The sequence below is a fragment of the Gekko japonicus genome, unplaced genomic scaffold, assembly GCF_001447785.1.
Source record: "Gekko japonicus isolate JY-2015 unplaced genomic scaffold, Gekko_japonicus_V1.1 scaffold2199, whole genome shotgun sequence".
Lineage (NCBI taxonomy): Eukaryota > Metazoa > Chordata > Lepidosauria > Squamata > Gekkonidae > Gekko > Gekko japonicus.
Genome location: NW_015164259.1, coordinates 158,812 through 185,993, shown reverse-complemented (window position 1 = coordinate 185,993; position 27,182 = coordinate 158,812). Strand labels below are relative to the sequence as shown.

At 46.3% G+C, this 27,182-nt stretch overlaps 1 protein-coding gene across 1 annotated transcript in view; it reads left to right on the top strand.

Moving 5' to 3' along the window:
• SPEF2 (sperm flagellar 2) overlaps positions 1-27,182 on the top strand; it is a 148,785-nt gene that overhangs the window by 72,680 nt on the left and 48,923 nt on the right. Inside the window, exons 19-25 of the mRNA XM_015408709.1 lie at positions 1,806-1,988; positions 7,219-7,355; positions 10,173-10,300; positions 10,415-10,553; positions 18,329-18,466; positions 22,336-22,487; positions 23,297-23,486. Of these exons, the coding sequence (XP_015264195.1) occupies positions 1,806-1,988; positions 7,219-7,355; positions 10,173-10,300; positions 10,415-10,553; positions 18,329-18,466; positions 22,336-22,487; positions 23,297-23,486 (1,067 nt within the window). The remainder of the gene's footprint in view (positions 1-1,805; positions 1,989-7,218; positions 7,356-10,172; positions 10,301-10,414; positions 10,554-18,328; positions 18,467-22,335; positions 22,488-23,296; positions 23,487-27,182) is intronic.

The window sequence follows — 27,182 nt, the reverse complement described above, 5'->3', positions numbered from 1 at the left end:
GACGCTGTGTCAGCTTGCCCACACAGTACACTTCTATTTCAAGAAATATAAATTGTAAACACATACAGAAAAATGAACATGCAAACAAAGTATCCCACCCCAAAGCATGCAAGAAGCGAAAGGGCCCTTTCGGGTTGACTTCCAATTCTCAGGAGACTAAACCCCTCCTGATCCTTCAGAAGCCAACGAAATTCTGTAGGATTTCACCAGTATTTATACCAAATGATCAAAGGAGTTCTTTTGATAATCATATCACAGTTGTAAATTAACGTTTGGAAGTGGAAATTGCTTAACTGTAAATTGTTTCCTAGAAGTTGAAATTGTAAATTTGCTTCCTTACAACAAAAGTTCACACAATTCTTATTTACTGGAAGGTGCTATTGTTTTCCTGGTGTTCCCACCATTTGGGGTTACACTGTCCTTTGAAGCTATCAGAGGGCTCACTTCAAAGTTATCTTCTAAGGGGAAGTGGGGTATGTGAAATCCTGTTGTCTCCTTACTGTTGTTCCAGCAATACACAGAGACAGACACATGGATTTCATGAGATATTAGGTTCCATCTTAAACCCAAACTTTCTATATTTCTAAAATTTCTTTCCACAATCCCCCATTATGCGAGCCATTGTTCCAGGAATAGGAGTCTGGGAGCTGGAGAAAGCCCTTGTAAACATAAGTTCTGAAATTGAACGTTCTTTTAATGATACAATAGCTTCTTTTTCACACATGCAAACAGAAATTGATTCTGTAGCTCAAATGGTTATACACTAGACATCCTTGCTGCACAACAAGGAGGAGTCTGTGCCCTTATTAAAGAAGAATGTTGCTTCTATGTAAACCAATCTGGATATATAGCTTCACATTTACAAGATTTAAAGAATGCAGTACAAGTATTTCATCAGGTAGCCAAGGAAGTCACCCTGGACTTATGGGACTGGCTTCCAAACCTAAGTAGTTGGGTGAAAACCTTGGTACACTTTTTGGTGTTAGGTGGTTTTGTAATCTTGGTGTGTTTTCTTGCTATTTCCTGTGCAGCTAAATGTATTCCTTCTGTGTTTTCTTCTGGAATCAAAATAGTCTCTACCTCCACATCAGCTATATCGCCACAACAACAAAAAAAAGACGGATGGGCCTGAAAGCTTCCTGTAGAAAATTGTGTTTGGGTTCCCTTTAAACCCAAAAATGGGGGATTGTGGAAAGAAATTTTAGAAATATAGAAAGTTTGGGTTTAAAATGGAACCTAATATCTCATGAAATCCATGTGTCTGTCTCTGTGTATTGCTGGAACAACAGTAAGGAGACCTGGCCTGTTTCAGGCCCTTTGTTTTAGACAAATCTCCACATCAGTCACCCAGAAAATAATTCACCACATTCCATTCCCAGGGCTTTGAATCAATATAAGTCTCTGTAAGTGGGTGACCCACAATTTAAAGGTGATAACAATTGCAGCTGGTCAGGAAATGCCATTTGAGCAATGACAGACCCTAATCCAAAATGCTAACTCAGAAGCAACAGGATTTCACATACCCCACTTCCCCTTATATAAGTCTCTGTAAGTGTGTGACCCACAATTTAAAGGTGATAACAATTGCAGCTGGTCAGGACAGACCCCTCCATGACCAGAAGTGTGGGAAACATGAAAGAGAAGGCGGGAAAGCTCTGCTATAGGACCACAAATTAGTGTGAAGTCTTTCAGATCCAACCCATTGTGTGTAGTTCTTTTTAAAGCTTGCTTGGTCAAAGATACACACACACACACACACACTTCTGTCAATTAATCTGTGTTTTGCTGTGGATTTTGTGATGAAGGAAAAGAACAGGAAAGGAAAGAAGCGGAGAAAAGAGAACAAGAGATTGCTTCCTTTGTCTCCCATGAAGAAGTGCTGTCAGTAATAGGGGGGAAATTTGAGGAACTGGAAGCTGTTTCATCTGCTGAACTCCCGGAACCAGAACCTGTAGAGCCCAAAGTAGAGCCCAAAGTAGAGCCTAAAGGTTGGTAAAGTATAAATATAGTGTAAATTGCCTGTGAGTGATATGCCATGACAGCTCAAGTCCTTTCATGTGCCACATTGTTAATGCATATGTTGTCGAAGGCTTTCACGGCTGGGGTTCATTCGTTGTTGTAGATTTTCCGGGCTGTATGTCCGTGGTCTTGGCATTGTAGGACCTGACATTTCGCCAGCAGCTGTGACTGGCATCCTCAGAGGTATAACACAGAAAGAGGAAGTACTCCATCGGGTTTTATGGTACCTTCTGCATAGATTTATGGCCATTCAGGGGTGACTTTACAGTCAGTACAGCGTTATTTGAATGTGGTTTTGAGCTGCACCTTTTCCTCAGTGTTGAGAAAATGTGGAGCAAGTGCCAGATGCAGAATTGCCCTGTGTCACACAGTGGCCAAAATCCAGGTGCCATCGGGAGGTCCACCAGTGGGTTCAGAACTCCAGAGTCCCCCCTCCCACCGTTGCCCCTGAAGCACCACGAATGCAGAGCATCACTGCCCCGACGTAGTATTCCATCTGTACGTGGCGGGTAATAGCCACAGATGGACCTCTGCTCCGTATGTTTATCCAGTCTCCTCTTGAAGGTGTCCGTGCTGAAATGTCTTGTATCCACAGCAGAATCTCCTCCGCCATCGCCCCCTCGTAAAGACAAAAAGAAAAAGAAAGACGATGCAGCAAAGAGGCAAGAAGCAAACCAGGTGAAGTGCCATTTCATTTTTTTTTTTTTGTAATGCTAATTTTGTTCATAGCCACAAAAGATTGTAGCTTTCACTTTCATCTTCACGCTTCTCTTTTAAAAAGCAACAGTGGCATGTTTTCATTCGACATGGAAGAAAATGGTTCCATTGAAAAACGGGGGGGCAGCTATTTCACAAGTGAGGCCCAATGCAGACTTGCCAACTCTGCCTTGGGAATTTCCTGGAGATTTGGAGGCAGTGCTTGGGGGACAGCAGAGTTTAGAGAGAGAAGGGAGCTCATCACCAATGCTCCCTCTAAGCCGTGGAGTCTTGTGAGCAAAAATTCTACTTTGTGACCTGCTGGCATTAAAGTTGTGAGTGAGCGATTTGGCTGCTGCATAAATTAAGTTTGCTCTGGAGCCATCCTTCCTGAGCTAAGACAAAAAGGTGTGAGCCGGAGTCTAAAAAACTGTGAGCTAGCTCACACTAACTCAGCTTAGAGGGAACATTGCTCATCACCCTCTGGAAATTCCATTTTCTCCAGCAGAGTGGACCTCTGTAGTCCAGAGATCAGCTGCAGTTCCAGGAGAACTCCACACCCAACCTAGAGGTGGTAACCCTGGGCCCCAGGCAGTCTTTACTAGGGTTGCCAGCTCCCAGTTCCCAGCGGAGGTTCCCCTGCTTTTGGGGGCTCCAATCTGCTGCCGGCCAGCTGGCTGGTGGGGAAAGCCCCACCCCCAAACCTGGAAGTGACATCATTGGGTCACGGATGTTGAGGTGACGCTCTGGTTTTTGAGCCAACTCTATGGTTTTGAAGGCAAAAAAACAAGGACGAAGACTCCAGATTGTGATCTTCATTTCGATTACAGGAAAAAACTCAATCCTATTATAATCATTCAAAGCCGGGCACCCGATCAACAATAGAACAAACTCTCCAATAGTCCTGTAATACTGGTCTGAAGGCTTTTATGCACTGTGAGTGCTGTGCTAAGGATTTTTCCTCCTACATACACCATTTTAAAGTCTTCTGTACATTATGAGTACTTTATGAAGTAGTGTGAACTTCTTGAAGAAGAGCTATCGAAACGAAGATCACAATACAGAGTCTTCGTCCTTGTCTGTGTACCATTTATGGACTTGCACTATTCATGGACCTGTACATTATACAATGTAATTTGGTTTTACTGATACACGTGGTCCTCTGTTATTCTTGTCATATAAATATACTCTTTTTGCATGACTTTTATGAGCACTTGTGGTCTGCGTTATTTTTACAGTGCTTGCTTGCTTTCTGTATATTGTATACTGTGATATCGCATCTGTTTATGGGGTATGGAATTCCCCTGGAATTACAACTTATCTCCAGACTACAGGCCATTTCCCCTGGAGGAAATGGCTGCTTTGGAGGGTGGACTCTGCCCCCAGATATCCAGGAATTTTCCAAGCCAGTGTTGGCAACTTCGCCCGGACTATATATGGCAGTCCACCACGGTTCTCTTTACCCTCCATCACTCCCGTTGTGGGTCCTTTCCGCGCTAGACCTTAAACCCTGGTTCAACCCTGTTCCCGAACTTACATTCTACACTACACATGAGTTCAGCCCTGTAATTATCTCAGGGTACTTTCACATTCTACACTACACTCGAGTTCACCCCTGTAATTATCTCGGGGTATTTTTACATTCTACACTACATTCAAGATCACCCCTGTAATTATCTCGGGGTATTTTTACATTCTACACTACACTTGAGTTCACCCCTGTAATTATCTCGGGGTATTTTTACATTCTACACTACACTCGAGTTCACCCCTGTAATTATCTAGGGGTATTCTTTGTTTCCACATTACACTGAGGTCACCCCGGCTTCGCCCCACACTTGTCCTGGGATAAACGGATGCTGTTATAACCAGGGATAAATGCAAGGTACTGTGTCGTGAGTTGAACTCTGGCATCCAAGTGCGGAAAGGACCCTTGTCTCTTTTTCTGGAGCTGCTGAATGAGGATGGGTGTCAAGTATCTGGCAGGCCATAAAGGATGGCTAGTGTGGGCTGAATTCAAATAAGTGATTCAGACACTGGACTCTGCTGCTTTCTTTCTCATATTACTCATGTTTGCAAGACTCAAAGGCCATGGTGTGAGAAATGCCCCAAGAACTGGCTTACATAAACTCTTTGCCAAGAAGGTGCAAGTTGAATGATTCCATCCTGTCCATGAGCTGACCCAATAGATTCCAGCACCCCTTTGTGCATTGTTTGCAGCCCAGATCCAGCAGAACCAACATTGTGGTTCTTTAGCATCAAAATGGCATTGTGCACAAGGGGGAGGGAGGACAAGCAAGCCACACAATTCTGAACTGTTTTAGAAGGATACAGCAGGCAAGAGAAACAGGTGGAGGTGTGAGACGTTATTGAGGAATCTTGGTGGCTGGATGGAAGAGCAGGGCAGAGTTGGCAAGGAGAAAGGGGAAGGGCGGTGGCTTACTGGAAGAGCCTCTGCTTTGCATGCAGAAGGTCCAAGGTTCAATCCCCAGCATCTCCAGCTAAAAAAGAACCAGGTAGGAGGTAATGTAATTCACCCTTTTTTGTCCAAGATCCTGGAGAGCTGCTGCCAGTCTGAGTAGACAGTACCGACCTTGATGGACCAAGGGTCTGAGTCAGTATAAGGCAGCTTCATGTGTTCATATTGGAAAGGGGTGTGGCTCAGTGGAAGAGCCTCTGCTTGGCAAGCAGAAGGTCCAGAGTTCAATCCCCGGCATCTCCCGTTAAAAGTACCAGGCAGGAGGTGGTGCGAGAGACCTCTGCCTGAGACCCTGGAGAGCCGCTGCCAGTCTGAGTAGACAATGTGGACCTTGATGGACTGACGGTCTGATTCAATATAAGACAGCTTCAAAGATAGAGAGATCCGAGACTTCCGGGCAGCAGCGTGACTCCACGGGTGCTTGTTCAGGACGCTCCCGATCAGCCCCGACCTTCCTTGCCCCCCCCCCGAGGCTCTGCGGGTCCTTGTGACCTTTGTTGGGCTTCACCAGACCTCCTGGAGAGAGGACTGGCAGCATGAGACTTGACTGGTCGCCCCGCGAGTGGCAGCAAGCGGTAGACAACCGAGAGTGTCTCAAAGCAGGAGCAGGGAATGGTGCAAACATGGCCGCCATGTTTTGCTAAGACGCGACCGCCCATTTTAGAAACTATCGAAACAAAACAAAATGTAACATACAGCAAAGCAAACAAGGAATACGAAGTGAGTACGAGTTCAAGTTCTGTTTTTTTTCTGACGACTTTGATTAGGAGACTCCCTTTGAATGCTTCCCAATATTTGAAGAGCGGCCAGGAAGAGAAACAGGAGTTAAAAATATGCAAATGTAAAGCAAAGAAATGGAAAGGGCATTAGAAATGGATACAGAGGCAATGGAGGAAACAGAAGAATGGCTAAATACAGAGATTGTACAACTTACTTGTGAACAATTTTAAAAACTTTTGTGTGGTGAGATTCAACAAGTGGTTCTTCTAATCTTCTCTGGTTGACAGCAGTTTAAGTTCAAATGGAACATGTGGTTTCCTCCCACTTGTACCGACCTGGTTCCAGTGGGCTGGCAGAAGATCTCTGTAGCCCATAGGAGCTGGGTGGGCTTTGAGATGGCCATCCACTGGCACCTTGGAGACCAACAAAGTTTAATTCTGGGTAGGCGCTTTCATGTGCATGCAAAGCAAGGTTTGAGGAAGTCTGTTTCAATGTATTTGAAGAAGTGCGCATGCCCACAGAAGCTTATACTCAGAATTAGACTTTGTTGGTCTCCAAGGTGCCATTAGACTCAGACTTTGTTCTGTTGCTTCAGACTAACACGGCTGCCCACCTGAATGTAAATGCTGTAAGCCATGGGTCCATGGGACAGACAAACCTGATACAGCCAACTGTTAAAAGCAGAAAAATAAAATGGCGCCAATTCAAGGGAATATAAATAGAAACCAGTAACGCAGTCCTAAACAGAACTTGCCCTGATCTTGATGTCCCAGGCTAGCCGGATCTTGTCGGATCTCAGAAGCAACGAAGGGTTGACCCTGGTTATTACTTGGATGGGAGGCCACCAAGGAAGCCCAGGGTCACTGCGCAGAGGCAGGCAATGGCAAACCACCTTTGGTCATCCCTTGCCTTGAAAACCCTACGGGGTCGCTAGAAGCTGGCTGTGACTTGACAGTACTTTCCACCAAAGCAAACTTATGCACTGACCGCCGTGGACTGAGAAGGGTGTCACTCTACTTGTTCCTCAAAGCAGCATATTTCAGCAAGTATATTCAAGCATTCTAGCTTAGCTGGGTTATATGTTGGGAAGCTGATTCTGTGATGCTGTGTGTGTGTAGTATGTATCTGCTTACAGTACCTCTAGAAATTGCCTACTTTCCATTCTGCAAATGAATGTGACATATACCATATAGCTGCTACCCCATCCATGAAGGGTGTCCCAAGAAAATAGCCAGGTTTTTGTGACTTACAATTTATTCATGTATTCCTAGAAGATGTGTATTAATCATCCATTCCTCTTTAAGGTACTCCACGAGGAAAATCACCAGGGAAAGCTGCCCCACCACCACCGGAAGAATTACCATCTCCTGCTCCTGTAGAACCTCCTCCAATTAAACCAGGGTCACCTGAATGGGTTTATGTCGATGATCCACTTCCCCCTGTATGGCGGTTTCAAATTTATTTATTTTAAATATCTGGGCACCTGAATGTATAAGGCCGCTTTACACTGAATCAGATCATTGGTCCACCAAGGTCAGTATTGGCTGCTCTGACCAGCACAGATCGAGGCGGGTCACAGATCGAGGTCTTTCGCATCACCTGCTACCCGACCCTTTTCTCTGGAGATGCTGGGGATTGGATCTGGGACCTTCTGCATGCCAAGCGGATGCTGTCCCATTGAGCCACAACCCTTCCCCTAATTTATAACCAGGGCTATTTTTGGGCAGGAACGCACAGGAACGGAGTTCCGGCTGGCTCCCAAGTTGGCCACGCCCAGCAGGAACTCATTAACATAACAGGCCACACCCAACAGCAGAAACTCATTAGGATTGGCTACAATTAGGGGGTGTGGCCGAACATGCAAAGGAGTTCCTGTTAAAAAAAAAAAGCCCTGGGTTTTGACAACAAACAAGGTAAAGAGAATAAGAAGCAAAAGGTGGGTGTAGTTGGATGACCACACTTCTGGTAACATGGGGGTGTGGCCTAATATGCGAATGAGCTGTGCGGTCAGGGGTGTGGCCTATTATGCTAATGAGTTCCTGCTGGGTTTTTTCTACCAAAAAAGCCCTGTTTATAACCCCACATTCTTCCTGAACAACTGGCATCTAATCCTGTTATTTTTTTCCTTGCTCTTATTTTCACCCGGAACTTTCTGTCATGCTCCCTTTACCAAGGCTATTATGAACACACCAAGTAAAATTGGTGAGAGTTTTGCAAACTTGGCCATCCAGTCCTTCAGACTGGGCTGGTTTGTACCTTGTGGACTGAAACCCCTATGTACAGCACACTGTGCTCCTTGGAGGAAATCAGTAAATGTAATAGATAAATGACAGGTCAATAGGCACACACATGGGATTCTGTGTGTGCACCCACTGTATGATATACATGATGTGTGGAAGTAAAGTGGATTTGGTAGCAGGTGTGTATGCCTGGAGAAGGGCTGTGTGGGGGTGTTGTCCTGCGAGCACAAAATGATGATAGCGCGTATCAAAAGGATTGTGGGTAATGTGTCCTCCCATTATGTGAGGGCAGCACCAAAACTGTAATGGCTGACTGGGGGTACTATGTGAGAAAATGCCCTAATGGGAATACCAGTTCTAGTATTTTCTTGACTACATGCATGTGCAATTTGGGGAAGATCTTGGTTTTTTTAAAAATGCATATCACGTTTATATCACACCCTTCCTCCAAGGAGTTCAAGAACGTGTACGCGTGTCCTTACGATAATCCTGAGAAGTGGGTTAGGCTGAAAGATGGGCATAGTTCGATCTTAACTCCAAACCGTTGTTTGGCACCACGGGAACGATCCCTGTGCCAGCACATTCCTTTCCTCCTCCCCTTTCACACTAGGAATCGATTGATGACTCTGCCGTTACATCCAGACCAAACAAACTGTGGTTTGGATATAGGCCCTCCAAACCAGGACTGCAAACCACAGTTTGATAATGTTTTGCAATCTGGGAAGGGAAAGCAAGCACAGAGCATACGTTTGGGTGTAACAGCAACCTGTAGTTTGTGGCAGGGATCCCCTACCTTTTTGAGTCTTTGGGCCTCTTTGGAATTCTGGCACAGTGTGGTGGGCACAGTCACAAAATGGCTGCTGCAGGAGGCGGAGCCAGCCATACAATGGGCACTGCAGCTTACGCAGCTTATCTTCCATCATGCAATGAAGATCTCTGTGCAGCAGTGGCAGTTGCTGCCGGGGCAACATTAAAAAAGAATACACATAGCCAGTCAAATCTCCAGTGGCCAATCAGAAGCCTTGCTGGGCAAAAGACCAACCTCCTGCCCCCACCCGCTACGGTTTCCACAGGCACCATGTTGGGGATCCTTGGTTTGTGGCCAAATCAGGAGCCCAAGGGGTGGAAGGAGAAGGAGGGAAGGGAGCACATGAACAGAGAGCATCCCATAATGGATGGATAGATGGCCTGTCCCATCGTGATGCTAAATAGGTGATATGAAAGGCTGAACTTCGGAACAGATAGTGGGTTTCATTCAGGTCTTCCTGGTTAAGGCCCAGCACTCCATCCTTTACAATGCCGAGACTCTTGCCAAAAGGGAAGCTGTTTTGAGCATAATAAGGTCAGAGTCTTGGGAATGTTGAGCCTGGAGAAGAGGAGGTTGAGGGGGGGACATGATTGCTCTCTTTAAGTATTTGAAGGGCTGTCCCTTAGAGGAGGGCAGGGAGCTGTTCCTGCTGGCAGCAGAGGAGAGGACTCGCAATAATGGGTTTAAATGAAGGGCGGGAAGGTATCGGCTGGATATTAGGAAAATCTTTTTTGACAGTCAGAGTTGTGCAACAGTGGAATCGGCTGCCTAGGGAGGTGGTGAGCTCCCCCTCACTGGCAATCTTTAAGCAGCGGCCGGACAAACACTTGTCAGGGATGCTCTAGGCTGATCCTGCATCAAGCAGGGAGCTGGACTAGATAGCCTGTATGGCCCCTTCCAGCTCTGTGATTCTGTGAGTCCATGAAAACAGCCTAGGTCTAAGGGCAGCCGGAGAAACACTTGTCAGGGGTGGTTTAGTCTGATCCTGCACTGAGCTGGGGGTTGGACTACATGGCCTGTAGGGTCCCTTCCAATTCTGTGATTCTATGATTTTCTATACATAAAGGAAAGAGATAGAAGTGAGAGAAGTGAATGGAGAGGAGTGGAATATAGGGCAATAACTTAATTGGTCCCCTTTGTCAGTCCCTTTTCTCCAGCCTTCTGATTGGTTGGCAGATGCACAATTTCCGTGTCTCTTCAAACTTAACAGGAAGTGCCTGAATTCTTAGTCCCTTACTGGGAAATCGTCGAGGCATCCTATGTGAGTAACATCAAAGCCACTCTTCGGCAAATCCGGGCTGAGCAGCACGTTGTCATTCATTACCTGTCGGATATCAGGTGAGTTTTGACGAGCTTTATAAATAAAGACTGTCATTGGCCCTGCCCTCTTGATTCTTAAGTTAAAGACAGATCAACAACACTGGGCTTCTTTTGATTTCATTTCTTTGCCAGAAATCATTTCAAAGACTATCTGAAACGTCCGGACCACAAACAGGAGTTCGTGACTCAGTGGCAAGCCGATTATAACTCGATTGCTGATGACTTGTGGGATGATGATGAAACCAAACAAGAGCTGCACCAAAGGGTTACTGTAAGTAGAAACTCAAAAGACAGCCGATGAGTTACTTTGGCTACTGGCCTGTTGTAAAATGAATGAGATTGAGGGAAGAGGAGGGAATAGCATCCTTATAGGACAGTTCCTTATAGGACGTCCTTATAGCATTCTTATAGGACAGTGTCAGGTGGGTAGCACTGTTGATCTGCAGTCGAAGAGTCCAGTAGCACTTTAAGCGCTACCTGCTACTTTAAGTGCTCCTGTCCAAGTCCAGTAGCACTTTACAGACCAACTAGGTTTCCAGGGTATAAGCTTTCGAGAGTCACTTCACATACAAGTAGGGATCCCTCATGGATCACTGCCTTGGCGTGGCAAGGGGGCTTGCGTGGTTCGATGAGGCTGTGGGCTATGCCGTGGAGGGCCACCCAAGATGGACAGGCCACAGCAGAGAACTCAGACCAAGTGTGATCCACTGGAGAAGGAAATGGCAACCCACTCCAGTATTTTTGCCAAGAAAACCCCATGGACAGTATCAAAAGGCTAAAAGATATGACGCTGGAAGATGAGCCCCTCAGGCCAGAAGGTGTCCAATATACCCTTTTCCAACAACCTAAGAGGCGACTCTACACATGGACATCACCAGATGGGCAACACCGAAATCAGATTGACTATATAATTTGCAGTCAAAGATGGAGAAGCTCTATCCAGTCAGTAAAAACAAGACCTGGAGCTGACTGTGGTTCAGATCATGAGCTACTCATTGCAAAATTCAGACTTAAACTGAAGAAAATCGGGAAAACCATGAGGCCATTCAGGTTTGACCTAGATCACATCCCTGATGAATATACAGTAGAGGTGAAGAATAGATTCAAGGGTCTGGATTTGATAGATAGAGTGCCTGAAGAACTATGGACGGAGGTTCGTGACATTGTACAGGAGGCAGCAATCACCACCATCCCAAAGAAAAAGAAATGCAAGAAAGCAAAGTGGCTGTCTGATGAGGCTTTACAAATAGCAGAGGAAAGAAGGAAAGCGAAAGGCAAAGGCGAAAAGGAAAGATTTACCCAACTGAACGCAGATTTCCAGAGAACAGCAAGGAGAGATAAGGAGGCCTTCCTGAATGAACAGTGCAAAGTAATAGAAGAAAACAATAGAATGGGAAGGACTAGAGATCTCTTCAAGAAAATTGGAGAAATCAAGGGAGCGTTCCATGCAAAGCTGGCCATGATAAAGGACAAAAACGGTAGGGACCTAACAGAAGCAGAAGAGATTAGGAAAAGATGGCAAGAATACACAGAAGAACTATACAAGAAAGACCTCGATGTCCTTGACAACCACGACGGTATAATCACTGACCTCGAGCCAGACATCCTGGAATGTGAAGTTAAATGGGCCTTAGAAAGCATTGCTAACAACAAAGCTAGTGGAGGTGATGGTATTCCAGCTGAGCTATTCAAAGTCTTAGAAGATGATGCTGTTAAAGTGCTGCACTCCATTTGCCAGCAAATTTGGAAAACGCAACAGTGGCCACAGGATTGGAAAAGATCAGTATACATTCCAATCCCAAAGAAGGGCAACGCCAAGGAATGTTCAAACTATCGCACAATTGCACTCATATCACACGCTAGCAAGGTCATGCTCAAGATCCTACAAGCTAGGCTTCAACAGTACGTGGATAGAGAACTACCAGAAGTACAAGCTGGGTTTCGAAGAGGTAGAGGAACTAGAGATCAAATTGCCAACATTCGCTGGATTATGGAGAAAGCAAGAGAGTACCAGAAAAATATCTACTTCTGCTTCATTGACTATGCTAAAGCCTTTGACTGTGTGGATCACAACAAACTATGGCAGGTCCTTAAAGAGATGGGAGTACCAGACCACCTCACATGTCTCTTGAGAAACCTGTATAAGGGCCAAGAAGCGACAGTTAGAACCGGATATGGAACAACTGATTGGTTTAGCATAGGAAAAGGAGTACGACAAGGATGTATATTGTCACCTTGCTTATTTAATATATATGCAGAGTACATCATGCGAAATGCTGGCCTGGATGAATCACAAGCGGGAATTAAGATTGCTGGGGAAAAGATCAACAACCTCAGATATGCAGACGATACCACTCTAATGGCAGAAAGTGAAGAGGACCTAAAGAGCCTCTTGCTCAGGGTAAAAGAGGAGAGCGCAAAAGTGGGCTTGAAGCTCAACATCAAAAAAACTAAGATCATGGCATCCGGCCCCATCACTCCTTGGCAAATAGAAGGGGAAGTCGTGGAAGTAGTGACAGACTTCACATTCCTGGGATCCCAGATCACCATAGACTGTGACAGCAGCCATGAAATTAAAAGATTTCCTTGGGAGGAAAGTGATGGCGAACCTAAACAGCATGATAAAAAGTAGAGACATCACCCTGCCAACAAAAGTCCGCATGGTCAAAGCAATGGTATTCCCAGTAGTCATGTATGGCTGTGAGAGTTGGACTATAAGGAAGGCCGAGCGCCGAAGAATAGATTCTTTTGAACTATGGTGCTGGAGGAGACTCTTGAGAGTCCCTTGGACTGCAAGAAGAACAAATCAGTCAATCCTCAAAGAAATCAACCCTGACTGTTCCCTGGAAGGCCAGATAATGAAACTGAAGCTCAAATACTTTGGCCACCAAATGAGAAGGGAGCACTCACTAGAGAAGACCCTGATGCTGGGAAAGATTGAACGTCAAAGAAGACGGGGACGGCAAAGGATGAGAAGGTTAGACAGTGTCATAGATGCAACGAACATGAAATTGAGCAAACTTCAGAGGACGGTGGAAGAAAGGAAGGCCTGGCGTGATCTGGTCCATGCTGTCGCGAAGAGTTGGACTCGACTGTGCGATTGAACAACAACAACAAAGGGATGGAGATCCCTGAGCCCTTATAGCCCAGTAAGAAGGTGGGAGGGGTTGTTGCAAAGCAGGGAGTCAGAATACAAAGGTACAATGCAAGACACAATCAGCTTGGTTAGAACAGGGGAGAATGGCTTAGGGGCAGGAAATTATCATCCATAGTGAGATAAGAATCCTACATCCCTGTCATTAGGACAGTGATTCTGTAACTGATCTGTCGACATCTGTCTGATATGGTGTTTGGGAATGGTACCATTCATGGTCAATTCCCAGTAGGACAGCAAATATTTATTCAGTGCTTTCTGGCTCCAGAAGGATGAATATATATAATTACAATATATTATAACTGTCCCCATATATTATAATTGTCCCCATATATCCTCATAATGATGGATACTGATTTGTGCAGCACTGGAAATACACATGGTGCTTTGGTGGTGGAAAGTGCTGTCAAGTCATAGCCAAGAGACAAACAAGAGTTGATTTTCCACTGCCTGCCTATGCACAGCAACCCTGGACTTCCTTGGTGGTCTCCTTCCCGAGTACTAAGAACATAAGAGAAGCCATGTTGGATCAGGCCAGTGGCCCATCCAGTCCAACACCCTGTGTCACACAGTGGCCAATACCTAGGTGTCACCCAGAGGTCCACCAGCGTGACCAGAACTACAGTTCTCAAAAGAGCTCTCTCAGCCCCACCTAACTCACAGGGTGTCTGTTATGGGGAGGGGAAGGGAAAGGAGATTGTAAGCCACTCTGAGACTCCTTCAGGTAGTGAAGGGTGGGGTATAAATCCAATCTCCTCTTCTTCTTCTCTCTCTCTGAATGTTATGGGGGCCCCTTTTCAACCAGCAACAATAGATAGAAGGTCATCAGAGGGGTCGGGGCTCATTGGGATAAAGAGGTGAAAATCTAATTTTAGGTGTTAAAATGCACAAGCGAGATTAGTGCAGCCTGAATTGATAATTCAGATGTCTTTTTATGGTTCTGATTGGCTAAGGGCTGAGCTGTAGAACTATTAAGCCATGCACCAGTGAAGGATTTGAGGATCCAGCTGTCAAAATGTAGGCTATGAATAGATTCTGGTGAGTTCAATGAGCCCATACAGCTGGGGTTTGGGTGCTGCAAGCCCCCGAAAATTTTTTGAAATTTGACCAATTACAGGAACATTTTGAGGCCATATGGAATGGGTATTAGAGCATATTCTAAGGTCAACATTAAGTACTTCAACCCACTGGCTTATGATTCTGTCACTAAAATAGCCTTGTTTTAATAACAAACACTTTAAAAAAACGGCATCAATTTTGTTGCAAAATTCATTCCTTTTTATAAAAAGTTGCTTTGGGGCCCCTCCAGGATTAGAGGCCCTGAAGCTGAAGCTTCATTAGTTTCATAGTAGATCTGCCCCTGGAGAAGACCCTCATGCTGGGAAAGAAGAAGAGGACGGCAAAGGATGAGATGGTTAGACAGTGTTATCGATGCAACGAACGTGCAATTAAGCAAATACTGGAGGATGGCGGAAGACAGGAGGGTCTGGCGTGATGTGGTCCATGGGGTCGCAAAGAGTCGGACTTCACTGTGTGACTGAACAGCAACAACAATATCTGCCCCTGCCCAGACCCAAGATTTGGCTTTGTTCCAGTTGGGTGCCTCCTGGATTCTCTGTTCTGTTGTATGTAGAACTAGAAATAAGGCCCGTTGTGGAAATAAATACAACGAGATCTAGAAAGAGGCTCTGGGAGAGTGCTCTGGCTTTGGGCAAACAGTGTCAGTCTGCTTTTAAAACATGAATCTGGGACCTGCACACCACCAGAATACAGCAGATGCAACTGACATTCCAACTGCCTTGCGGGGAGGGGGAGTTTGAGGTGTGGAATGGAGTGAAGTCCAATCAGCTTCCATATGCAAAAGACCAGGTTGTCGCAGCAGTTGTGGTGTGGGCGGGACCCGGACTTTGCCTTCTGATTGGTGGCGATATATGCTGAGGAGCAGTGCCATCAGCCATACACTAAGGGAGTGCATTTTAGAATTAGAACTTTGGCACCCACTATTCAATTATATATAAGGAGAGATGCTTGCAAGGATGCCTGGACTTGTTTGTGTTGTTGGCTAGCCCTGTGCATGGAGAACAGGGGACTATCTCTTTGGCCCCCTCACTGTATACTTACACTCACTGCTTAGAGCAAGAATCCAACATAAGCATAAGCCAAAAACGAGCAAGGAGAGAGAAAAGACTTAAAATCCTGCCTGCAGCGTGGCAAACACAAAGCTTATCTCTGGAGCACACTGCTCATGCGGCTGCTGACCACAACACCTGCTCAAGTCATTAGAGATGGGAAATTTATTATATCCTCCTTCTCTAGCAGCAGAATGAGTCAGATCATCAGCGGCCTAGTGAGAAACACTTGTTGCTCAGTTTTGTTGCATGCCGTGGTGGTAGATATCTGTTTTTTCTAATATTGTTTCTCAGCATAAACTACTGAGATTGAGTTGACCACTTTGACCTGCAGCGGCTCCCCAAGGTCTCAGGTAGCGGTCTCTCATATCATCTACAACCTGAGCCTTTGAGCTGGAAATGCTGGGGGTGGAACCTGGGACCTTCAGCTTGCAAAGTGGTGGTCCTCCCAGTAAATCATGACCCCTCCCCAGTCAATTGCTATAGGAGATACTGGTGGCCCATTGGCCAGATGTGACCATGGGGCCATGTTATCTGGTCACTGGTATCCCAACCAGATTTTAATCAAGATGTGGTTAAGAAGTTTACCTGCCTTTTCACGCATTAGGAGGCGAATAAGCGATGTTCTCACACGAAGAGGTAGAAGTCCCTCTTAGGTCACTTCAGAGTGCCCCAGATAAGCCTGAGTGTACTCCATGATTGTGTCATCCTTATGTCTAGACAGCACCAACTCAGGTGCTGCTTCACTGCCCAAATGATCCAAGCAATTGCTTGGGGCACCAAATTGGTGGGGGAGGGGAGCATGGCATGTATCTCCCATACTTGTACCGCCGCCACCCAGCCCGGCTCCAAGGTGGGCTGCAAAGGTGATACCTCTGGAGCCCATTTGACCCGACAGGACTAACACAGGAGGAGGCAGATCAAGATGGGCAGCCATGTTAGTCTGTCTGTAGCAGTAGAAGAGAGCGAGAGCCCAGTAGCACCTTAAAGACTAACAAAATATGTGGTGGGGTACGAGCTTTGTGAGTCACTGCTCGCTTCTTCACATACAGCTAGAATGGGAGTCCATCTGTCCTATTTATTGGAAAGTAGAGTGATTTCAGACGCCAAATGACAATAGCAGGTGAATAACAATAGCAGGCGTGATTGGATTTAGGTGAGATATGCAGAGTGGTAATAGGGCTGGAGAAATCAGCATTGGTAATGAGACAAGAAACCTAGGTCTTGATGCAGTCCAGGTGGGTGCATTGTGCTTTCAGCTTCATTGTCAATTGCAATTCAGCAGTCTCTCTAATCTCCCTTTGAAATTCCTTTGCAAGAGAGCTGCTACTTTTAGGTCAGCAACTTTAGGTCAGCTACTTTTAGGTCAGCAACAGGAGGAGGGTGATTGGGGCGGAAATGTACCTCAGCCTGCTCCTGCACCAGCTTAGTTATAAACCCGTATCACCTATCAGAAATATGCTTCCAACCCCTGAGTGAAATCTGGAGAGCACACAATGTAATAGATAGCCGCCCTTCAGTTATGCTTTCTGAACTCCCTACATGGCAAGGACTAAGCCCATTGTTTATATCCTCTTCTACCAGACAAAAATGAGTCTTCACTGTATACGAGGGTCTCTATCGTTTTCTCTCCACTCGGTGACTTTTTGCACTCACCCCTTCTTAGAGATCTCGATGGAATTCATACTTGCAGATGGGCTTCAGAGTGAGGCAGCTGCACTTGAACAGAGAGGCCCAAGAATAGTGGCAGAACCCCCAAACATAGTTTTCAAAGTTGGCTTTTTGCAAGATGACTGCACCAGCCAAAAGCCAAGGAATTCTTGGGAAAGTGGTTGTGAGCCATGTGCCAATTTGTGCCTTGCCCTGTTTCCTTGTAGCTTACAGTTTGGCTCAACTGACCCCTCTGGAGCTGTTCGCTCTGCAGACATCTTTGTGCAATGCCCTTGTTCTCCACTAGTGATAACCCTGTCGTCTAGACTTCCTTGTGCTATACATGGTCCAGGGGACAGTGATAGCATCTCTAATACATGCTAGGCTTTATATAACTGGTTAAAAAACAATGTGGTGGAAAGCGCCATCAAGTTGCAGGTGACCTATGGCAACCCTGTGGGGTTTTCAAGGCAAGAGACATTCAGAGGTGGTTTGCCATTGCATGCCTCTGTGTTACGACCCTGGTATTCCTTGGAGATCTCCCATCCTAATACTGCATAGGGCTGACCCTGCTTAGCTTCTGAGAGGGGGATAGCCTGGGCTATCCAGGTCAGGGCTTAACAACCAATAAGTAGGCTCATTTCTCTTACATGTTGGATGCCTGTTGATTAAGCAAGGCACCTACATATAGGAGACAGTGACGAAATTGTTCCTATAGATGCCAATTCATACAGCAGCCTTCATACAGGAGCCTTGGACCAAACACTCCAAGCATCTTGAGCAACTGCAGCTTCCAACAGCTGATACAGGCAGCTGTTGTTGGAGAGTCCCCACGGCCACGCTTCCTTCCAGGAGAGGCAGCTGCTGGTATTGACTCACTCTCCTGGCAGGACGAATTGGGAAGGTAAACCAGGAGCCCAGCACACAGAGCTGGGAAGGGATTCTGCAAGTCCTGCAAACTAGAATCGGCTGCCAATACCGGCACCTGCTCCAGACGAGGCTTCTTCAACTACTGGACCTAAAAACCAGAACACTGTTTAATTGGCATCTATCCTTCAGTTTGTTTTGCGGTGAGGCCCTTTTGACGTATCGGCTCCAATGTGTTTTTTTTAGGACCTGAGAGATCGCCTGTGGGATATTTGCGAAAACAGAAGGGATGAAGCTGAGCAAGAGCGCAGCGATATCATGAACGACGGCTGGCTGCCGGATCGGATGGGGCTTCTGATTAATCACATCCTTTCACTTATGCAGGTCTGATAATGGGTTTTTTTTTAAAATTTAAAAAAATTATCAGCCAGAACGATAGGGCTGATCTTCACTCTGATAAATGTTGTGAAACTTTGATTTTATGCGACACCCTGATCCTGAAGCTCTAAGCAACGAGGCAATGGAGCAAAATAACTTCAGCTAATTTCACTGCTGTGGCAGGATGTGTTTGGCCGGTGGATAAAGTTTTTCTCCCTTGCTGTCCATTCAGTGGTTGGGCCACAGTCCAGACATCATGCTATTTGGCATATTGGATGCCTCATACACCATCATAATCCAGACGTGCATCCAGATGTGCGTGGCTCAAAAAGCTGAGAAGAGACACAGTCTCATTATGAAAGATTCACTACAGTACATCAGATATCCGAGTTTGTTCATAGGCAAGTAACATCTCAGTGACTGACGTGTTCATGTAATGGCACCCAGAGAGGATGTTGCTGTCGATTCCTATCACCATAGCCCTGCTTAGCTTATTTCTCAGGCTTTGGGTGTCCGTATATGAGACAGCTATGCTGCTGTTGTGCCTGTACCAGTGAGTCACAGTCCATAATGGCTGGACAACCACGGACAAATTCCTGACAGTGACACAGCAGTCCCCTGTGCCTTCCCATTTCTTCAGAAAATCTCATGCACATCTGGAATCTTTGGTTGCCTCCAGACTCTTGTGGACTTCTCTGTGCTTTTGTGTGCAACTGTGATGCCCTTTGGGGGTAAGGGAACATCACACCTGGGGTCCATGGGGTCTCGAAAGCACCAACCCGGTCCCTGCTTCCTTGCATAGATGGTTTTTATTTCCAGTTAACAGCTCCAGGTACCTGAAGGTGTGGTTATTTTCACCCAGCTCTGGGTTACAATACATTAAAAAGGAGAAGAGACACAGTACTGCAACCTGTCTCTTTGTTTGGGAACCTCCCTGAGACAATTCTTCTCCCTCTTCTTCTTCCTCTTCCTCTTCTTCCTCTTCCTCTTCTTCCCCTTCTCCCACTAGCTTGCTTGGTTTTCCTTCCTACTCCAGCCAGCCTCCTCCCATTTCCTTTTCCTTTCTTTTTATAGCCCCAGCTGCACACCTGGCCCTTGCGCTAAGCTCCACCCTTCTCTGTCCCCTGCTCTGCACAGCCACGCCCGGCCTGGGCCCAGAGAGCCCTTGTTCTCCCATCCGGGCTCCCTCACTTCCCTAAGACAGACTGCCAAAGCTGCCCTGTTCCTGAAGCTACCCTGGCTGCATTCTCCTGCCCCTGCTCTCACCCAAGTGAGTCTGCTGCTGGGCCCCGGGGTGTATCCTACCTCATTCCCAGGCAACCTGCCACAGCAACTAACTATGTGGGCGGATTGCCAGGTGCTTACCAGCTGCCAGCGGGGGGCTCCGGGCTGCTCCCTGGGGTCTTCCGGCACGTGCACAAAGCACATGTACCACAATGACATCACCTCCAGGTGACATCATCACGCCGGGCATGTTGGGTGTGATGGGGCTCTTCGGGGGCAGATTGGGCCCCCCGAAAGCAGGGGAACCCCCGGCCCCATGCAGAGGATGTCAACCCTATATGTTGACACACACCAGCAATGAGTCTTGGAGCCTGGGAGAGATGTTAGGCAGGGATTCAGCTTATACATCACTTTCAAGCCCTGGCCAAAGCAGGGAAGCCACCCGTGGTAAGACTTTGGACCCCTTTAAAGGCCTCTGGGCCGGGTTTGCTCTCTGGTTTGGGAATCTGTGGGCAGCTCCTAGTCCGTGCCACTGATCTGCATTAGAGATCTTAACACCTGACCTCTTTTGGCTTATTGCTTTGCTTAGCCCTGTCTCTGTACACACACACACACCCCAGTCTACTTCACCTCCGCATTACCGCCGGCTTTGTTTCATCTTCCCCAGGCTTACCTTCCTTCTGGGCCCTGGCTTCCTGACTTGCCAGGAGCCAGATCTGATGCTAAGCTGAAGAGTGGCAGGTATCGACCTTTGGGTTGGTGGTTATTCTGCACAACTGGATTCTTACTCTGTGTTGGTTTTTCTTCCTTTTGTGACTGTGGTTTTGTGAATTTTCCCATGAATATACAGCACCGGGGTTTGTGTGTGTGTGTGTGTTTCAGTTACAAATTCAGAGCCTTCTGTTCTAATAATAAATCAAAGTGTGGCAGGTGCATAATGTTTCTTGGCTGCATTCTAAAGGGGTTCATCTTAGCAAAATCTACTTCAGTTTGCTGTGAACCAGCACAATTTTTATAGTTCTTTTGTAACTGTATTATGGACAGCTATTTAAAGGGTTTTCCTGATATCTGTGACACAAAGGCTTGTAAAACAATTTGGTCGCTTCGAACGATGACCTTCATTTAGGGCTTTTGTAGATGTCTCTTACTGCTAGCCCCTTAACCATGGTTAAGTGCGAACCATGGTCATGGGACGCTGCTACCCTTTAGCCCCCTCATGACTCTTGCAATAACTTCTTCCTTCTTCACCCCTCACCAACTTTAATTTTTTTAATATATATTTTTAAAAAATTCCGCATACACATATTAAGTAACAATCAAAATACAAAATAATCAAAGATTAGAACAGAAAAAATAACAACCTTCCATGACAAATCTTACAGGCTTATCAAGTCAAGAATCTACAACCAAGTAACAAATACACAAAACACAAAGGGTAAACAGTCAAGCCATGTTTCAAACTCAAATATAAACTATCATGGCTATTCATAACGTTCACTTTGGTTAACTGAGCTTTGTTCTTAACCCAGGTTTGAAGCTGGTTACAAGTTAATTTAGTTGCCAGCCCTGGTTACCATTACCCATGGTTGGTGTTGGTGCACAACCAACTGTGTTTAAGGCAAATTGCAACAGAGCAGGGAGGAAGGGAAAGTGGGAATCCTATGTTTGATCCCTTAATAAAAGTTTCTGAAACACAGCCAGATGATGGGTTAGAGGGAGGCATGCCACAGTTGTGGGGCAACCACAGTTCTGTATAACCTAGCTGCTCTGACATTGCTCACAGATGGTAAAATTAAGAGCAAAAGCCATGTATTTGCTTTAAGTTTTTTGTTTTTTGGATTTTGTCTATTATTAAGGGAATGTTTTTGGTTGATCTGGTAGTGGGTCCTGTAGACACAAACTAGATGTTACAAAGTTTATGCGTTTTGTCCCATGTAACCGCCTTATGTCTCCCTCAAAACATCTAGTAGTACAAACTTTTGGTGTGATGATGTCATTGCGTCGCATCACATTTCTAAAATTCTGAATATTACAAGCTAGAAACAGGGATGAAAACATGGCTTCTGCTTTCAGCAACAGCAGCATCCACAGTTGTGGGGCAACCACAGTTCTGTATAACCTAGCTGCTCTGACATTGCTCACAGATGGTAAAATTAAGAGCAAAAGCCATGTATTTGCTTTAAGGTTTTTGTTTTTTGGATTTTGTCTATTATTAAGGGAATGTTTTTGGTTGATCTGGTAGTGGGTCCTGTAGACACAAACTAGATGTTACAAAGTTTATGCGTTTTGTCCCATATAACCGCCTTATGTCTCCCTCAAAACATCTAGTAGTACAAACGTTTGGTGTGATGATATCATTGTGTCGCATCACATTTCTAAAATACTGAATATTACAAGCTAGAAACAGGGAGGAAAATATGCCTTCTGCTTTCAGCAGCAACAGCAACACACAATCTCCACGACATCTACTTTGTGCATATTGGACCCTAAAATTATGTAAGGCCTGGGAGCATTGTATGAATTGGACTGTGTAAAACATCTGTACAGCATTTTGACATTTTATGAGTTGCTCTGTGTACAATCTTAATAGTGGTATCAAAAAATAACGGATTAAAAAAAATAATAACTAACCTCCCCTTGTATGTATGCAGTATGAAGTGGACCGTTTCCAAGATACCAAGAGACTGTTGCATGACTATTATAGAGGAATGGAAGGCAAAATCCCCCTGGAGACCAACACAGAGTTTACCAGAATAGCCCTGATGGACCTGATTCCAGGAGATGAAGAGGGCAAGCTTAAAACGTACAGTCAGAATTGTAAAATTGCAATAAATACTAAATATGCATGTATATGTGGTGAATTGACAGGAAACGTCGCTGCATGTGTAGGACGTCTCCTGGAAGAAATAAAAGTAGCAGCTGTAATAGGTATTAAAGTCATGGGGTTTACAAAACCGGAGGTTGAATCTACAACAGAAGGGTGGATAGATAGTTTGGTTGACCCTTGGTTGTAGAGTTGCCTGGCCCAGTGGGAGACCAGGGGGGCAGGGATGGCATGCTTGGAAAAACCCAGAAGTGACATCTCGCCTCCCTAGGAATCACCAAAAAGTCTATGGTAAAACCATAGAATATTCGGCCATTCCCTGAGTGGCCTGGCATTCCTTCTGTTTCCCTCCCCCAAAGTGATGTCACAACACTGACCAGATGGCTATTTAAAAATAAAGTTTCTCCCACTCATAGCAGCAGCAGGAAAGCAGAGGTGAGGAAATCCCCTGCCTTCACCCCTTTTGGGAAACTGGCAAACTACTTGATTGTGAGTATCCTGCTTTGTCCAGGTGACACAGTGCAGTCCTTATACCTTTCTAAGCCCATTGACTTCAGTCGACTTAGAAAATTATACCTCTGCGTAGGATTGTGTTCAAAGTGTCCTACACAGAGGGATTGTAACAAAGCTTGTTCCAGTATTCTGACGTGTGTGTGTACATCCGGCCTCAGTGGCTCTTAGTTTGCTTTAGGATACCTTTGCAATGTATGAAAACATGTTTGGTGCAATATAAATATGCAAACTCCTTGTGAGAAATGTAAGACTGTTTTTTGTCTTTTTGTTTTTAGAATCCCATTATTAACTCGCAGGTGTCCTTCTCCAGACATAGTATTCACCAAGCAAAAAACCAAATCATTTCAAGCGAAGAGCGTGAAGGAGGATTATCCGGCTTCAGAGAGTGCCCTGTTCAATTTTCATTTTGATGAGAAACTGATCTCTGAGACGTGGCACAATGCTGTCATTACGATATCTAACATGGTAAGAAAAATCTGGGTTTATCCAAGAGTTCAAATGCTGCGTGTCTTGAGTCTCTGCGTCAGGGTGCTGAAGGACTTGCTCAGTTGGGCTGATGACTGCTTTGCTTGGAACAGCAAACTTATCATGCCATATCTGGAATTGCTTGAGAAACTCCCCTTTAGCTTTGGAAAGAGAGATGCAAGCTCAAAGTTCTCTTGATTCCAAGTCACCGCTTGCCTGGGTCACCAAGAGATTTATTTGTTGACGTCCTTTAGAGTCTACCTTTCTTGCTGTAACTCAATGAGATCATTTGCAGAGCTCACCTCATTGAAACAAACGGAGAAGCCATTTCTCTTGCTCTTCCATATGCTCCTTGGGTTGTACATGTGACTGCATATCAGACCAAAGGCGATTCTGCATTGAAAAAGAACAGATTAGATTTATATCCAGCCCTTCACTACTCAAAGGAGTCTCAGTACGGCTTACAATCTCCTTTCCCTTCCCCTCCCCACAACAGACACCCTGTGAGGTAGGTGGGGCTGAGAGAGCTCTCTCGAGAACTGCCCTTGAGAGAACAGTCCTGAGAGAACTTGTGACTGACCCAAAGTCACACCAGCAGCAGCATGTGGAGGAGTGGGGAATCAGACCCGGTTCTCCCAGATTAGATTCCGTGCTCCTAACCACTGCACCTTACTGGTTCCTGACCACTACACCAAATTGGCTTTTCCCTCTGTTTTAGCCCACCCACGTTGGAACAGAAATTTCCCTCTGCATTGTTTATTTGTTGACGTCCTTTAGAGTCTACCTTTCTTGCTGTAACTCAATGAGATCATTTGCAGAGCTCACCTCATTAAAACAAACGGAGAAGCCATTTCTCTTGCTCTTCCATATGCTCCTTGGGGTGTACATGTGACTGCATATCAGACCAAAGGCGATTCTGCATTGAAAAAGAACAGATTAGATTTATATCCAGCCCTTCACTACTCAAAGGAGTCTCAGTACGGCTTACAATCTCCTTTCCCTTCCCCTCCCCACAACAGACACCCTGTGAGGTAGGTGGGGCTGAGAGAGCTCTCTCGAGAACTGCCCTTGAGAGAACAGTCCTGAGAGAACTTGTGACTGACCCAAGGTCACACCAGCAGCAGCATGTGGAGGAGTGGGGAATCAGACCCGGTTCTCCCAGATTAGAGTCCGTGCTCCTAACCACTGCACCTTACTGGTTCCTGACCACTACACCAAATTGGCTTTTCCCTCTGTTTTAGCCCACCCACGTTGGAACAGAAATTTCCCTCTGCATTGCCTGCTGCTTTCTCTTCTTTGATCATTGGATTTCATGGTACCCTCTGCATTGCATGCCGCTTTCACTTTCTTTGATCATCGAGTTTTATTGTACCTTCTGCATAGATTTATGGCTGTTCAGGGGTGACTTTGCAATCAATACGGCACTGGCCCGGTGTATTTGAATGTGGTTTTGAGCTGCACCTTTTCCTCAGAATTGAGAAAATGTGGAGCGAATGCCATGTCACGGGCTGGGCTTGGGCTGAGAGGCAGAAATCAAGTCCGGTCCGAGGTCGTTGCCAGAAGAGTCAGAGCGAGAGCCAAACCATGAGTCCGAAAGAGGGGTCGTCCAAAACAGGGGTCAGGACCAGTGTTCCCTCTTGGCTGAGTTAGTGTGAGCTAGCTCACAGTTTTTTGGCCTCCAGCTCACACATTTTTGTCTTGGCTCGGGAAGGATGGCTCCAGAGCAAACTATTTATGCAGTAGCCCAACTGCTCACTCACAACTTTAATGCCAGTCGCTCACAAAGTAGAATTTTTGCTCACAAGACTCCACAGCTTAGAGGGAACATTGGTTAGGACGCCAGGAATGCGAGCCACAGTGGGGGTCCGAGGACAGGAGCCGAAGGTGGATGTGAGGCACGCACCGAGGCGACTCGTTGCTTCTACGAGAGCCCAATCCTGAGTGGGAGTTATATAGCCCTTTGGCCGGGCTTCCTGTGGTGGTGGCAGCGCTCCTGCTACTACTCAGGACCCGGTGCTCGCATTCCCTGCCAGCATGCATCTCAATGGCGGGTGGCTAGCCAATCGCTCACAAAGTAGAATTTTTGCTCACAAGACTCCACAGCTTAGAGGGAACATTGGTTAGGACGCCAGGAATGCGAGCCACAGTGGGGGTCTGAGGACAGGAGCCGAAGGTGGATGTGAGGCACGCACGGAGGCGACTCGTTGCTTCTACGAGAGCCCAATCCTGAGTGGGAGTTATATAGCCCTTTGGCTGGGCTTCCTGTGGTGGTGGCGGCGCTCCTGCTACTACTCAGGACTCGGCACTCGCTTTCCCTGCCAGCGTGCATCTCGATGGTGGGTGGCTAAGTCTCTGCGGAGCTGCTCCCTTAGCTGAACCACCCGTGGAGGTGAGTCAGGCAGGGTCCCCGATTGCACCTGTGCCTCCTCGGCTGCTGCAGGACCCGGTGTGGGGTTTACAGGCTCAGGCGCCGGCAAGCTATCCACTCGTGAGGAGTCAGAGGGGCCAGCTTCTGGTTGTGGCAATGCCGGCGCCTCTGGCTGCGATGCCAACTCAGGTGGGGACTCAGCGCCGACATCGTCGCTCATGACACGCCAGATGCAGAACCAGCCCAAGGCTCTGTTGTCAAGACAGCTGTTTTAAATTAAGATTGCAAGCGGTAATTGACTAATCAGCTGGGGGTCAGTTTCGATCACACTTAGAGCCTACAGGGTCATCTATTTTTGAGCCTAAGTTGGTATATTTCTGTACTAAGGAATAAAATTAAGGTGGGATGAATATTGGCCTGTGTCTTTTAAAGCTTTCGAGTCCAGTAGCACCTTAGAGACCAATAAGTCTTTCAGGGTATAAGCTTTCAAGATTCAAAGATCCTTTTTTCAGATACATCTGAAGATGGGAGCTTTGGCTCTCAAAAGCCTGTCCCCCGAAAATCTTGTTCCGAAAGGTGCTGTTAGACGCCAGTCTAGCTCTTCAACTGTAGACCAACACAGCTATCCTCCTGAAACTATTTTAAAGCATTGTTATCACACCTCCTTCAGCAGGGGTCATTTCGTAGAAAGAGCTAGGGGAACTCATTAGCATAACTCATTAGCATATGCCACACTCCCTGACATCATAAGGCTTGGCGGTGGACCTGCAAGGCCGGCGGGAGTGCGAGGAAGCCCCGCCAAGGCCCTCCCTGGCCCCAGGCAGGCAGGGGTGGGGAGAGGCGGGGAGGAAGCAACTTACCCTCCCTCTTCTTCTGCCTCCTCCTGGCTGAATGAAGGCCAGAAGCGGGGCGGCTGGAAGCAGGGGGTGTGGCTTCGTCGTGTGCCCCGCCCCCACACCTCACCCAGGGGAACTGCGATCCCCCCGCGATCCCCCCCGAAACGACCTCTGTCCTTCAGTATCTCAGAGGCACCTGTGATTGGTAGCATGGACATCCAATGACATTTGATCAAGTGATGACCTGTAGAACCAGTTAACACAGAGGTGTCAAACTCATTTGTCACTTTGTCAGGCCAGGCCAGGCGTGCCATAAAATGTAAAGCCAGGTACCAGAGATATAAACTTTATAAAGGACACAGACAAACCCAATTAACAATATTATTTTTTTACTCCAAATACAAACAAAAGCAATTGATTCCTAACAGTGAAAGCAATTGTTTTACTTGGGAACCCACAAAAGCCCCAATAAATGTATTTACTCGCATGCAA